This window comes from Triturus cristatus, chromosome 12, assembly GCF_964204655.1.
Source record: "Triturus cristatus chromosome 12, aTriCri1.1, whole genome shotgun sequence".
NCBI classification, from domain to species: domain Eukaryota; kingdom Metazoa; phylum Chordata; class Amphibia; order Caudata; family Salamandridae; genus Triturus; species Triturus cristatus.
This window is the reverse complement of record NC_140595.1, coordinates 456,201,236-456,217,352: the sequence shown is the minus strand read 5'-3', so window position 1 is coordinate 456,217,352 and position 16,117 is coordinate 456,201,236. Positions and strand designations below refer to the sequence as shown.

At 45.8% G+C, this 16,117-nt stretch overlaps 1 protein-coding gene across 1 annotated transcript in view; it reads left to right on the top strand.

The window, feature by feature from the left end:
• The window catches only part of VPS35 (VPS35 retromer complex component), a 364,228-nt gene that overhangs the window by 89,171 nt on the left and 258,940 nt on the right, over positions 1 to 16,117 (top strand). The window contains exon 4 of the mRNA XM_085638094.1: positions 539 to 662. Coding sequence (XP_085494220.1) covers positions 539 to 662 — 124 coding nt within the window. The remainder of the gene's footprint in view (positions 1 to 538; positions 663 to 16,117) is intronic.

Genomic DNA, 16,117 nt, shown 5'->3' with positions numbered 1-16,117 from the left:
ATTAATTTGGCATTTGTCAATTTACGATCCTATGTGCTTGGGTCTGAATGTCTCGATGATGGTCTACAAGAGTTAACAGACCATCATCCATGTGCATTCCCAACGGGAAACTATATTTTTATTTTTTTATTTTACAGTAGCCTGTTCCCATGAAAACAACAGGTGTTGCCTCTGTTTAAAAGAAAAGACTTTTACAACTTATAAAAAGGGCTTAAGTAAAGTGTAAAAAGCCCTTCAGTGATTGAAAAATTCTATGATTGTGCGCATCACAGTGTTTGCAACTGCAAAAGGGCTTTGCACTTCAGACCCCTAAATTCCTGCAGTATTTATGGACTAGGATGAAAAAAACACTGTTGGATTCTACTGAGGATCCAATACGAAAAGTGCAAATGTTTAAGCATATGCTATCTCTCAAACCAATGTATATCTCTACTTCCTTATTAAAAATTATTTTTAAATAACCTTTTAAAAATGGTTCTCCAGGCAGGGGTGCAAATATATTTTTCATTCTATTTTATAAGACTTAATGAATAATCAGACATGGCCATTTCGGATGAATTGCACTACCTGGAGGTCTACTTGACTGATGAGTTCGCCAAGGGGAGGAAAGTGTCTGATCTATACGAGCTTGTGCAGTATGCTGGAAATATCATCCCAAGACTGTAAGTAGTGTGTGTAGGTCATAACTTTATGTAGCAAGCATAAGACTGTGAATCCTACGTATTGTCAATATTTTTCACATGCAAGTATGCTGTATGGCCGAACTTTTTTGCAGTTTATCTACGGTTACACAACTTGACTTCTTAAGTCGCATAATAATTTTAAAGCTCTTGGGAAATATTTGCCCTCTGCATTTAATCCAGGTAATCCTGTGTAGTAATTACCTACAACTAACAGTATGTGTGGTCTTGTTTTACTGTAAATACTTATGGAGGATGATTCATTGTGATAGTACCTCCTGCGTTATCCCTGTTTGTCATGGAATCTTTACTCTGAATGCCCATTCAAAAGGCCCTCTTGGGGTATCTTTCACAGTGATCGCCCCTGCTGGTCACCGTTCCAGTCTTAGTCTTACTGTCACCTTGGGTTAGCTTACTCTGCTATTGCCACTGTGATTAGATGTGCTCGTGTCTCTTGCACGATCTTCCAACCTGGTATCCCCTTGGTGGTGGTCTTATACTGTGCTTGTATTGTATTGTATAAAATTCGTATATAGCGCAGTTGTCACCCAACGGGTATCCTTGTCATTCTAGGTGGTCTACTACTGTAATCAAGTCTGTTGAAACATTCTTCTCTGTAATAACTGCCAGGAAGGCACTGTAGAAGTAGACATTTAGACTGTGAAGTGACCGGAAGGTAATTGTATTCATCTAGATTAGCAGACCAATGTTCTTCTATTAAATAATGTGCTTTAATTTCTTAACACCTTGCTTTAGTATTTGAAGATCATTTTAGGATCTTTAAATAAACGTTTATATGCATCCGTCTTGTCTTTTGCTGTACTCCTCACAAGGCATCCCATTCTGAGACGGTTTCACATTTTTTTTTATACCAAGCATATGTTAACGTTTGTATAATTGTTTGGGGCACTATTTGGAAAGGTATGTTCGAGGCATATGAGCCGCAGATCACACACTAGGATAGTAGATCGCCATCTGGTGTTGGGCTCGGATGCTTGCACGTTGTTGTTGTCTTTGGAAGAAGTCTTTGTGGTCACGAGATAGGTGACTCCTCCCTTGGACGATAGTGCCCATGGACATCAAATCCATCTTTAGATTGTTTTTTTCCCGCCATTGGGTTCGGGTGCAACTTTTCCGCTCCGGTTGGAAATCTCAATTCCAAGCTTCTCGAAGCGCAAAATTTCCACAAAAACCATCAAAACACCTTCATCATCGATTTCATCGGCTCGATTCCGGACGTCGACCCGGGCCGCTGGGCCTATCCATGCCGTAAGGCCTACGGCTCATGGAAAGGACGCCTTTCAAAAAATGCCCCCAGTGTGGAGCAAAATTTCCATGCAGTGACCATCACAAGGTCTGCAACCTGTGCCTATCACCTGAACACGACGAGTCCAGCTGTCCAGCCTGTGCATCCTTTCGATCGAAAAAGACCATTCGAGATCGAAGGGCTCGAAGACACATCATGGCACAGAGACCAGCTCCAGAACCAGAGGACATCTTTGATGAAGGCCCCGATGTCCCAGAAGATTCCGAGGATCTCAAAATCATCTCCGAAGCAGAGGACTCAGACGACCCCATCACTCCTGGGTAACGTGCGAGTACTACTGCCCCTGCCCCAACCCCTCCAAAACCAAAGGCAGTGGCCAAGACTTCGCCTGTTGGCCCCAGTCGAGACCGAAAACATCCTTCAGAAGCCCCGCCTCCGGGCTCGACTCCGAAGAAACAACACAAGCCTTCCGGTAGCTCGGGACCGAGCAAACCGCATGTCATTGTCCCACCGGCACCTTCGGCAGCGAAGCCAAAAGACCACTCTGCACCGAAATCGGCTCCGACGCCTTCGGCCCTGAAAACGCCAAGGCCCATAGATAAACCGGCACCGAAGGTTCCCAAGCCTAAAAATTCAGCTTCGGCTCCGAAACCACCATCGGCACCGAAACAAACGGCTAAGGACTCTGATACACCTCATAAAGCCAAAACCTACACGGATCAGCCAAATCCTCGCTCAGAACCAAAAAAATAGGCACCGAAAACTGTTCCTGAGGAACAAAAACTTTTTCGCCCAGATCCCATCGATCCAAGGCAGAAAAACATTTATATTAACCCAAAGACTGGACATGTCATGGCTGTGCCATGTAAAAAACGAAAACTGGACACACCATCTGCTCCAGTTTCTGTACACAGGAAGGACTCTGCAACATCGCCTATGCCCCCTTCCTCTCCTATACTGCCTTTTAACCCACCTCCTCTGCCTACATCACCCTTACCTGTAACTTCTCCACCACATACACCACCTCCAGATGATGATGATGATGATGATGACCTAGGGGGGGTGGGGGTGATCCTAATGACCCGTTCATGGATCCAGATACCTCGCCACTTGATGATTGGGCATGCCCTCTCCCAACAGACATGCCAGAACTGCAGCCATATCCCTCCAAACCATCTCCCCCAGATGATCACCTAGGGTTTGGACAATTATTAAATAGAGCGGCACTTTATCATGGCGTTACAATGCACTCCGACGCACCAGAGGAAGACTTCCTCTTAGATACTTTTGAACAATCTCAAAAGTCAGTACAAATACTACCTATGATCAAAGGAGTCATTAAGCACGCCCCGAGGTATTTAAAGACCCCGTCCGTGCCAGGGTTCTTAACCCTAGAATAGAAAAGAAATATAGGCCTGCCCCTGAAGATCCTACTTGCATCAAAGGACAGTTGCCTTTGGATTCTTTGGTCATTTCCAATGCTAGGAAACGCGTCAACTCCCAAACCACAGGAGATACAAAGGACAAAGAATCCAAACTGCTAGAAGCCTCTGGCAAAAGAGTAGCAGGACAAGTCGCTAATCATTGGCGTATTGCCAACACCCAAGCACTACTAGCACTATATGACAGGGCACACTATGACCAGTTAGAAAAACTCTTACAACATCTGCCTGAACAGTATAAAACCCAGGCAAATGACCTTATCCAAGAGGGAAAGCTTATTTCAAATGCGTCAATTAAATGTGCACTTGATGCCGCAGACACCGCCTCTAGAGCAATTAACACCAGTGTGCTCCTTAGACGACATGCCTGGCTACGTATTTGAGGCTTTAAGCCAGAGGTACAAACTACCATACTTAGTCAGCCATTCAACCAAGAACAGCTATTTAGGCCAGCCGTAGACACTGCCCTTGAAAAAATGAAAAAGGACACCAAGACTGCTAAGTCCATGGAAGCATTACAGTCTCCACAAGCACGTGGCTCCTTTCGGCGCTCCTTCTACAGAGGAGCCTCCAAAAATATGGGCGCAGACACCTCATCTACATTCAAAGCCACTACACAAACATCCCCCAGTAGAGGATATTTTAGAGGCGGATACAGAGGAAACAACAACAAGGGACGAGGTCGAGGTAATAATACTCGCACCTCCCCTGCCACAAAACAGTGACTTTCCTCCGCTCCCCCCAGACCATTCCACTCCAGTCGGGGGCAGACTAATACAGTTCCTACCTGTCTGGAACTCCATCACAACAGACAAGTGGGTAAGACAAATTATCCAGTATGGTTACTGCCTGAAACTTACAACTACCCCCCACCCCATATACCACCCAGACAGCGTTCAATGTCACTAGACCATCTTACGCTCCTCAAACAACAGGTTCTCTCACTGCTCCAAAAACACGCAATAGAGCCAGTTCCCTTAGAACATCAAGGGACAGGGGTATACTCACTCTACTTCCTAATCCCCAAAAAGGGCGGGACTCTAAGACCAATACTCGACCTCAAACCCCTAAATCTGTATATACACTCAGATCATTTCCATATTATCACTCTTCAGCAAGTGCTCCCACTGCTGCAACAAGGCGATTTCCTTGCCACACTAGATCTCAAGGACGCCTACTTCCACATTCCCATACATCCTGCTCACTGGAAGTATCTAAGGTTTGTGGTGGATGGACAACACTACCAGTTCACAGTCATTCCATTCGGGGTAACAACCTCGCCCAGAGTATTCACAAAGTGTCTGGCAGTAGTAGCAGCACATCACAGAAGACAACAAATTCATGTCTTCCCGTATCTAGACAACTGGCTAATAAAAGCCAAGTCATTCAACAAATGTGTTCTACACACTCACCAAACCATCCAAATGTTACACAACTTGGGGTTCACAATCAACTATCTCAAGTCTCATCTCCAACCCTCCCATATACACCAGTATCTAGGAGCCACCATAAACACCTCCACAGCCCTAGCATATCCCAGCCCAGCCAGGATAGCCAATATACAAGCTCTTATCACAAAATTTCAAATCCAACACTTTCTTCCAGCAAGAGTGTTCATGCAACTCATAGGCATGATGGCGTCTTGCATCTTCATTGTGCCTTATGCAAGACTTCAAATGCGTCCCTTGCAAGAATGTCTAGCACGTCAGTGGAACCAGGCTCATGGACAACTCACAGATCTGGTGTTGGTGGACAGCCGCACACATCGCTCTCTACAATGGTGTAACATAACAAACTTGTCCAAAGGGTGACCGTTCCTAGAGCCTCTTCCACAGATAGTGATGAAAATAGACGCATCACTCACAGGATGGGGAGCTCATCTCTTCGGACACACCACTCAGGGCAAATGGGCCACTCAACAGAAAGTGCTCCATATCAGTTACCTGGAACTGCTAGCAGTATTCCTAGCACTAAAATCATTCCAACTACATGTACAGAACAAAGTTGTCCTCATCTGGACGGACAAATTGACAGCCATGTATTACATACAAAAACAAGGGGGCACAAATTCTATGCAGCTGTCCCAGCTCGCACAGAACATTTGGAGATGGGCCATTCCTCAGAACATATACCTACTTGCAGAACACCTTCCAGGGGTTCACAATCAAATTGCCGATCTGTTAAGTCGACAAACACAACAGATCCACGAATGGGAACTACATCCCCAAGTCCTACTGCCCTTTTTCAACCAATGGGGCCAACCAGACATAGATCTGTTTGCCACACACGAAAACGCAAAATGCCCAACCTTCGCGGCCAGTTTTCCCCACCCGGAGTCAAAGGGCAATGCGATATGGATGAACTGGTCAGGCAGATTTGCGTACGCTTTTCCGCCTCTCCCACTCATTCCATTAGTGGTACGCAAGCTCAGGCAGCAGTCTCTCAAACGGATCCTAGTAGCTCCCACATGGGCACGCCAGCCATGGTTCACAACACTACTGGAACTCTCTCTAGTTCCACACCAAAAACTGCATCTCTCCCCGTCCTTAATAACCCAGAACCATGGAGAGGTCAGACACCCAGATCCAGGTCAACTGAATCTGGCGATCTGGCTCCTGAAGTCCTAGAGTTCGGTTACCTTAACCTGCCACCAGACTGCATGAACATTATAAAAGAAGCCAGAAGACCTACCACCAGAGCTTGCTATGCTGCAAAATGGAAAAGATTTGCCATTTACTGCATTAACAATAATATAGATCCACTGGATGCATCCATCCAGAACATCATTTGCTACTTACTACACTTGCAAAGATGTAATTTAGCATACTCATCCATACATCTACACCTAGCAGCATTAGCAGTCTACTTACAAAATCGACAACACTTATCACTCTTTAGAGTCCCTGCGATCAATGCCTTCATGGAAGGACTTAAAAGAATTATTCCTCCCAGATTACCACCCTCTCCAGTGTGGAATCTAAACATTGTTCTTACTAGGCTCATGGGACCCCCATTTGAATCTCTTAATAAATGCAAACTACAGTTCCTCACATGGAAAGTAGCTTTCCTTATTGCTATCACATCCCTCAGAAGGGTAAGTTAAATCCAGGCTTTAACCATACAAGAACCATTCTTACAATTACAACGTAACAAAGTGGTTCTTAGGACAAATCCGAAATTCCTTCCAAAAGTCATATCTCCTTATCATCTTAACCAATCAGTAGAGTTACCAGTGTTCTTCCCAAACCCAGACTTGGTAGCTGAAAGAGCTCTTCATAACTTAGATGTTAAAAGAGCCCTTCTTTACTACATTGACAGAACCAAATCATTCCGCAAAACAAAGCAATTGTTTGTAGCTTTCTCTCCACCACATAAGGGAAACCCCATTTCCAAATCTGGGATAGCTAGGTGGATAGTTAAATGTATCCAAATATGCTACCACAAAGCCAAACGCACACTAACAGTTCCCCCTAGAGCGCATTCCACACGCAAAATAGGGGCTCCATGGCATTCTTAGGGAACATTCCCTTAGAAGACATTTGTAAGGCAGCCACATGGTCTACAACACACACCTTCACTAAACACTATTGTGTTGACGTGCAAGCAAAGCAACAAGCTTCTGTGGGCCAACCTGTCCTTAAAACTTTATTTCAAACTGCTGCAACCGATACAGGTGACCATCGCTAGGGGAGATACTGCTATATATAGTCTATCCTAGTGTGTGATCTACAGCTCATATGCCACGAACGGAATATGCTACTTACCAGTATCTATCTGTTCTTGGCATGTAGAGCTGCAGATCCACACACCCCCATCCACCTCCCCGGGACCTGTATCTGTTCCAGCATTGTCTTACTTAGACATCACACATTGACATCTCTCTCTCTCTTCTACAAACTCCATCATTTCCCATCATGGCGACAAACAATCTAAAGATGGAGTTGATGCCCAAGGGAGGAGTCACCTATCTCGTGACCACAAAGACTTCTTCCAAAGATCACAACAACATGCAAGCATCCAAGCCCAACACCAGATGGCGATCTGCTATCCTAGTGTGTGGATCTGCAGCTCTACATGCCAAGAACAGATGCATACTGGTAAGTAGCACATTCCTTATATTCCTTGCTTCAGTGGTTTCAGGTGATGGTAGCCTTCCTTTGTTGTGCTGGTCACTTTTTGCAGTCATGAATAATCCGTGAATGGCTCATGTATGTTAGAATTCCACATTAGCATTGTGTATCTGCAGATCTCACTCTGCCATGTCACCAGTATCTTCTGTAGCATGCCATTTGCTGACTCTTGGGCGCCGCATCTAATCAGCGTGCCCATTTTGGACAAGGGCTGAGTTCTGTGTACTAAGAAGAAAGAAATAAAAAAAAGGTTTATTCTCTAGCACTGCTTGTTATATCATTTGTACTGAAGAACCTGAGTTCAGAGGGCTTGTTATGAAAACGATTTATGCAGGTGGGCCACCAGCTTTATGGATTCACACCAAGCGCCCAGATGTCAACCTTAATTTAGAAGCACACATGAAAAAGCTAGTGACTGGTATCCTAATCAATGGTGGGATGGAGAGGGGAGATTGGTAAATATTGGGCTTCCTGTGAGAAGGCGAGCAGAGTGGGTCTTGGGTCACATTCACAAAATAGGTGCCTGCCTTCATGAGATGTTGAGAGCTTGTGGGAGGACCCACTTTGTGAGTCAAATGCGCTGAGACCATAAGCCACTGCAAACGGATAAGAGTCCCGATTGTTCAGCTACTTTCTACCTTCCTTTAGTTGCACATACAGGGTTGTGGAATTCCTATTGCCCTTCTGATAGCCCGATGCCCACGACATATTGTTTGGGGTCCAGGCCAAGAAGTTTTCATGTTTATTTTGAATTTGAGAAAAGAAGGCCCATCCCTCTGCATCATGAACCCTAAGGCTTCCAGCACCACATTATGGATCAGGAAAGGGCATTGTCTGCAGTTAAGGTAATATTTGTGTCCACATGTTAATGTTGTTCAGACTTGTATTTATGGTTCATTAACCCCTTCGGTGCTCATGACGGAATGGTTCTGTCATGAGGACAGGGGCACGAAATCCCTCTGCTGCAGACAGCAGAGGGATTCCTTTTTCTCCCCAAAGCCTCGGGAGCTGGGGAAGAGCTTCCCCGGCTCCCGAGGCCCCCCCCCCCCCCCCCCCCCACCGTTTCTGTGAACTGACTATCAGCGTGCACGTCGCGCTGACATCATGTCACAGAGACCGAAACTGAAATGAGCCTTTAAGCTCACTTCAGTTTCACTTTCTACGTGCTCAGGGGGCTATCTCAGCCACCTGAGCACTTAGAAAGACGGGAGAGCTATCATTGGAAAGGGGAGAATCTCCCCTTCCCAATGGTACCCCTCCCCAGTGGATCCCTGCTTGGGGATCGACCCAGGAGGGCGATCCCCAAGCAGGGATCCACCCCCTAGACACCAGGGAGGGGGAGCGTCCCTTGGCAAGGGCATTTGCTCCCCCCCATATGCATTTGGGCAAATGTAGTCTTTCTGCCCCCATGCCCTAAATTTAGTCTTTTTTGCCCCCCAAATTTAGTGTCTCTCCCCCATCCGGGGGAGCTGAAAGCACACTAGATACCAGGGATTTTTTTTACAATTATAATTAAGGGTGGGGACTGCCCAATATGGGCATGCCAATGCCTCCACCCCCCTCCCGCCAGAAAGGTACAGTCTTTCTGCGGCCCGCGGGGGGAGGGGGGGGCAGAAAGCCCACAAGATACAAGGGATTTAAAAATATATATATAATATGGGGTGGAGGCTGCCCAATATGGGCATGCCAATGCCCCCACCCCTTCCGCAAAGGTACATTCTTATTGTCCCCCCTGGGGGGCAGATCAGGACAGTAGCCCCCAATCTGCCCCTCCCCGGGGGGGCAGAAAGCCCACTAGACACCAGTTTTTTCCCCCGATGAATTTAGGGGTGGGGGTTGCCCAAGATGGGCATGCCAATGACCCCACCCCTCTCCCCCACAAAATTCCAGTCTTTCTGCCCCCTGGGAGGCAGATGGGGGCAATAGACCCCAATCCGCCCACCCCTGGGGACAGAAAGCACCCTAAATGCCAGGGATTCATTTATTTGTAGGCCCTGGGAAAAAAAGGCCACTAAGCGCCAGGGTTTTTATTTTTTTTATGTAGGTATGGGTGGGGGCTGCCCAGAATGGGCATGCCAATGACCCACCCAAATAAAAAATGCTACAGTCTTTCTGTACCCCCCTGGGAGGCAGATGAGGCAATAGCACCTTATCTGCCCCCTAGCCACCAGGGTTTCTTTTTCTCTCACTATTTCGCGGTGGGGGCTGCCAAGAATGGACATGCCAATGCCCTCACCCACCCCAAAAAAGATGCCACATTCTTTCTGCCCCTCTCAGGAGTCAGATGGGGGCAGTAGCCCCTGATCTGCCCCCCAGGGGGCGGGGGCAGAAAGCCCACTATGTGCCAGCGAATATGCTTTTTTATACGCAGGGGTGGGGGCTGACCAGAATGGACATCCCAATGCCCCCAACCCCCCAAAAGAATAGCCACAGTCTTTCTGCGACCCTCTGGGGCATATCGGGGCAATAGACCCTGATTTCCCCCCTCCCCAGGATGGCAGAAAGCCCACTAGGCACTGACTTTTTTTTCGGAATGTGCCTACCTGTGGATTTTGGGTCCTAGCGCAGTCTGCACCTAGGGAAACATAGCAAACCTATATATTTTTCAAAACTAGACACCCAGGGGAATCCAGGATGGGGTGACTTGTCTGGCTCTCACCAGGTACTGTTACCCAGAATCCCTTGCAAACCTCAAAGTTTTTAAAAATATCCACATTTTCCTCACATTTCTGTGGTGGAAAGTTCTGGAATCTGCGTGGATCCACAAAATTCCACCCACCCCGCATTCCCCAAAGTCTTCCCAAAAAAATGGTACCTCACTTGTGTGGGTGGGTCAAGTACCCGCGACAGGCAAGGGCCCAAAACATATTGAGGCGACATCAAAATTGCCTATCCCAAGATGACCTGGTTTTGCAAGGGGTCACCTGGGTTTTTTGGGCCCGTGCTCGGCGGCCAGCTAGGGAAACCTACCAAACCCACACATTTCTGAAAACTAGACACCCGGGGGATTCCAGGGAGGTATGGCTTGCGTGGATCCACCAACATTTTCCTACCCAGAATCCCCTGCAAACCTCAAATTTAGCTGAAAAAATCACTTTTTCCACTAATTTTTGTGTGGGAAAGATTAGGCATCACCGGGCTGACACAAATTTCCTACCCCCTGGTCTCCCAATAAAAATGGTGCCTCACTCGTGTGGGAGGCCCATGTACACGTGACAGGCAAGGGCCGAAAACGTATTGAGGCGACATCAAAATATCGTTACTCAAAACGACCTGGTTTTGCAAGGGGTGTGGGGGTCACCTGGGAATAGGCCTAGCAGCGAAGGGGTTAATACAAAGCCTTTATTATTATGGGGCGCTCTCTAAGGAAATGTAAGTTCAGACTGCACTGCTGACAGTGGTTCCAGTATAAACATGTGAACACATGTCTGCGAAGTATAACAATATGAAGCTATAAAAATAATGCTTCCAGGATGCTCTCTGATTAGTTGCAAATTTATACAAAAGCTTGAAAGCAAGATTGAGGATTCTTTGCTTTCAAAATAAATTGTTCATAAAAACAAATGCAGCTAGGGACATTTTTTGCTCAACTACTGTGAAATTTTAGGTACTATTTCTTTGAAGCTTCATTTAGTAAAATGTGTTATGCGTTAATGCATGCTAGTATTTCCCCAAAATACTCCTAATGGAAAATCTCTGTAACCAGTTTCAATAAAATTATAGGAAATGTGAAAATAAACAAGCAATGGCAAAGCCAATAGGTATGAAATTGATGGTCAGCCTTTTGGTTTTGTCAGTTTGTGTCTTGTTTTGACATGGTTTTAGTACACCTTTACTGTTGTTTGAGCTGCCAGGCCTCATCATTATAACAAACACTGGCAAAAGCTAAAATATTTTTGGTCTCAAAAACCGCACATTGCCACAGTAGTTCCTGACACTGAACAAAACTACTTGCTAAGTGCTGAAATGCTCCTTATGAAAGAGCAGTATGCTGTCACTCACAGTAGATAGAGAGAATTGTGATAAAAACAAAAGGTCTTGGTTAAAGCCAAACCTAAATAGGGGCCCAATTCTTGAAGAAAGTCACAAAAGTGCTCCCATGGTATATGTCCTTGTATTAGTGCAGATTTACGTCTTTCATGAATTCACAAGAATATACAAAAGTATGTCAGGAAAACCAAGTGCTACAAAATATTTGTGAACTGCATTTTAGCACGAGCAAATAAGTATGTGTATTTTTGCTCATGCGTAAATCTGTTGAGCGGTAATAAGTCAAGTCAATTTTCCCACTAACCACTTTTCCCCCCAACCCTGGAAGAAGTTTTACTTCTGCACTTGTCAGGAGTAAATTTCCAGGCATTCTCTGTATTGTAAAAGATTAGATATGAGCTGATGAAAACCCATAAAACATACAAGTTAGTAAGTTTGCACAGACTCAAAAGAGCATTCTAACCTAGGCAAACTATTGCTTACCGATACCTCCATCCCCAGTATGTAGCTCTGTACAAAGGTGGCAATATAAGGCAATCGCTAGCATTCAAACTCTACTGTGATATGAACTCTTCAAAATCAAAGAGGCTATTATCAGAACTCTTATATAATGAGATTTCTGCCATACTTTGTCGCCACTCTACATGCCATCCAAAGGACAAGTGAATTTTGTGACAGGACAAGTAGATTTATGAAGCAAGCTGTCCCTTGGACAAGTAGATATTTTATTAACTTCCACACCTCTGCACTTAAGAATGTAGACTTGATACTGCATAGTTGTTTGGTCTACAAGTGAAGTTCACAGAAGTTATCCCAGCTATATGGTGTTAAGTGATTTAAAATTCTAGGAGAGAGGGTTTGTTTTAAACTGTCAAGAATATTTTTATTTTATATAAAGTTTTGTAAAGCGCGAACAAGACTCAAGGGGGTATCAGCGCTTTACAATCAGGCTAGATAGGATACAGTAGTTGGGGAAAAAGAGAAAAAAACAATGTTTACATAAATGTGCATAGCATGCTAAAACTGGGATTTCCAGGTGTACAATTATGTAGTAGTCCATCAGAACATCAAAATGGAGGGCAGGTTAGTAATCAGTAGAGCGAAGGCCTTTTATGGCAGAAACTTGATCATTTGGTATTTTTTCTCACTTTTTGAAAGAATCTGTGGATGAGATTCGACGGACTTCTGGTGGAAGAGAGTTCCAGCTCTTCGGGGCAAAACCTGCGAATGCTCTGTGATGCGTTCTCTTTTTGTCGAAAATCTATGGTTTCAGAAGCAGCGAACTTTCACTTCGTGACTGTCTGACACCCCCTGATAATTCTAGCTTTGGAGCCACATAAATGGGGGTCTTGAAATGTAGGCCTTTGTGAGTCATGCAGGCAATCTTTGGCTGTATTCTTGCTTCATATGGCAGCCAGTTAAGGGTTTTTTAGGGCTTGGGATATGTGATCATTTCGTTTTGTACCAGCAATCAATCTGGCTGCGGCATTAATGGAAGCCCTTATTGGGGCCAAATTATGTTTGGGAAGACCACACAACGTGGAGTTACCATAGTCAAGCCTAGGCAGAACAAGAGCTTGTACCGCCAACTTAAAGTCTTCATGTGGAAGGAATGGCTTGAGATTCCTTAGTGTTCTCATCAGATGTTTAGCTCCCTTGGTTGCATTGCTGATATGATTCTGCATTCTCGGGTGCCTGTCTAGTGTAACTGTAAGGGATTTAGCTTAATCGATAATATTGGGAGAGCAGTTGAAGGCTGTAAGATGTTTCATCCAGAGGTCAATCTTGGGAGTGTGATTAGGGGGAGCAATGAGGAGGAATTCTGTTTTGGAGATGTTGAGCATGAGGTGGTTCTCACCAGTTTTGAGTTGTTTGTCTGTCAGAGTAGAGGAGAGAAATGAAGTCATATGGGGAGGTGATTTTCAGATATAGTTGGGTGTCACCCGCATACATGTGAAAAATAATGTTGATGGAGTTCAGAACATTAGCTAGTGGTTCCAAGAATAAATTGAAGAGTATGGGTGAAAGGGCAGACCCTTTAGGAACCTCCATAGCAACTGTAGATGGATGAGATCATGACAGGTTCACCTTGACTCTTGGGGATCTGTTGTGACGGAGAGATGTGAACCATTACAATACCGGCCCTGAAAGGCTCATCCTGTGTTCTAGAGTGGAAGTTTGATGTGATTAACAGTGTCAAAGGCTGATGATGGGTCAAGGAGAATCAGGAGGCATGATTCATTTTGGTCTAGCATTTTTAAAATGTCATCCATAATGTGTAGGAGTGCCAATTCCGTGCTCTGACATCTCCGAAAGCCAGATTGATGTTGATCCAAAAGCTGGAATTTCTCAATGTGTAAGCAGAGTTGCGATTGCACGCGCTTTTCTAGAAGTTTCGCCAGAATGGGGATGTTGGAGATAGGGCAGAAGTTATTAAGATCAGCCCTGTCTGCATTATGTTTTTAGGTCTCGCCTGAGCCAGCGCGCATGCCTTGCTCTGCGAGGCTTTTAGTAAGGGCTTTTAAACTCGAAACACACGCTCGTGCATGTGTTTTTTTTATTTTTTTATCTCTCGCTATTGGCCTTAGCATGCGTCTTTCTAAGAAAGACAGCACGCAATTGGCTAAAGGCGGGTGCATGTCCCGCCTTCTCTCCAAACGTTAACTCCCCTAGCCTAGTGAGCTCGGGAGCGTGCAGCAGCGTGGTTGGATGCCAGCTGCATTCCTGACATTCCTTCGCGGCCACGCTTGTTTTGTGTAACGCCGCCTCGGCTAGAAGCAAGCACGCTGTGTGTTTATGGTTTGTTTTCTTCCAAATACGAGTGGCTGTACATGACTAAATGTGGTCGTAGTCTATCAGGTAGGCTTCTTGTTCCCATTCTCGCCCGGCTTGTACGCCCCCTCCCGTGTGTGACTTGATTCACCGGAGCATCCGCTAATCTGCTAAATAATAAGCTGGGGTAGACCGCGCTCGGCTGTGCACGTGTATCCCGCGCCCTCTGTTTACGAGTGAGCCGGGGAGGGGAGGCGCGCACTCTAAGCTGACCGCAGCAGCCTTGCTGCAGCGCTTGGGCCCCCTCTACATGCTGAGCTTCGTGGGAGCCCCCACACGGACGCCAGCCAGGTAACTGCTGCACTCTGCACCTGGGGTCTGCATGTGCATATTGCAGAGCATGGACATGACACTGGGACTTGCACTCTCAAAGACCGTGTTTTTAGGGGATAGGTCTTGCTCGTGGTGTGTCTGAATGTCACGTTTTAGAAGTAAAAGGCGCTTGCTGCCTTGAGGGCATACAGCGCCCTCTCTGCTCTGTTAGAGGCTCCAACTGAGTGCTGAGTAGAGCTCTGCGCGGGGGTCAACGAACTGGCAGCACAGCAGCATATGCTTTCTAACAACCAAACCGACGCCGTGCTCCGCTGAGTGGTGCAGCCTCACCCCACACCTAATCTGTGTCCTTTCACACACAGGAACGGAATAGGGCACTAAGCAGTACATGTCTCCCACACATTTAGGATCAGGGCAGTCTTACACAATTGGCCTTGGCATTCCTGCTGTAACCAGCAGGAGCTACAAAATCATGTGCGCACGCATTACTGAATCGTGTATGTCCCAATATGTGTTTTTTTGGTTTTTTTTTACAAAAGCAAGCATGTTTCATTTACTGTACCCTCGTGCACACGCTGCTGCGCCTTTCATGTACATTGTACTTTGCTATAGTGCATTCTGCTGGGCAATACATGCTTCTTTGAGCGCCGTGGTGAACCATGCATTCTTTCTATAAACCACGGTTGTGGCCACACTGCTGGGCAATGCATGCTTCCAGTTAGACAATGATGCAAGCGCACTCACAGCTGTGTCTTGCATACTTCTACATACTGTAGTTGGGCAAGCACTGCTTAGTCCAACATGCTTCGAAGACTGGGTAGTTATGCACACTGCTGAACCAGCCATGCTTAATCTTCATTTCAGTTGTGCCCACATTGCGGAGCCTCGAATACCTTAAATCGGGTACAATTGCATGCGCGCACACCCTGTGCTGTGCATTTCCTGCGTCAGGTACCAGTTAGTTCTGCATATTTCTGAACCAGGCATGTTTCTGATACTGTGCAGTTGTGCACACTACTGAGCAATTTTTTTCCTATACGGATCAATTGTGTACAGAAAACTGTGCCCTAAATGCTTCCTACAACTGTGCAACACCCTCTCTCTCTCACACATTGCATGCTTCGTTTACCGTGCAGTTGCACAGTGTCACACCTTAAATGCTTGCTGTGAAAATAATTTGTGTATACTGTTGAGCCATGCTTTCTTTTTGCACAGTACAATTGTACTCGCATGTTTGTGCCATGCATGCTTTTATATAAACTACTGTACACTGCTAGTAATACCGCTGTCACCTCTTGCATGCTTCCTATATTGTGCAGTTGTGCACCCTGAGTCCTATATGTTTTGTTCTGCATTGCAGTTGTGCACATTACACAACACCCTATCATTCTGCACACTGTTGTGCTATGCTTCTGTCAACAGTTGTGCATGTACCCTGTCCCTCTCACACATATACCCTCTCACATACTGACTGACTGACTCTCACTCTCTCACTGACTGACT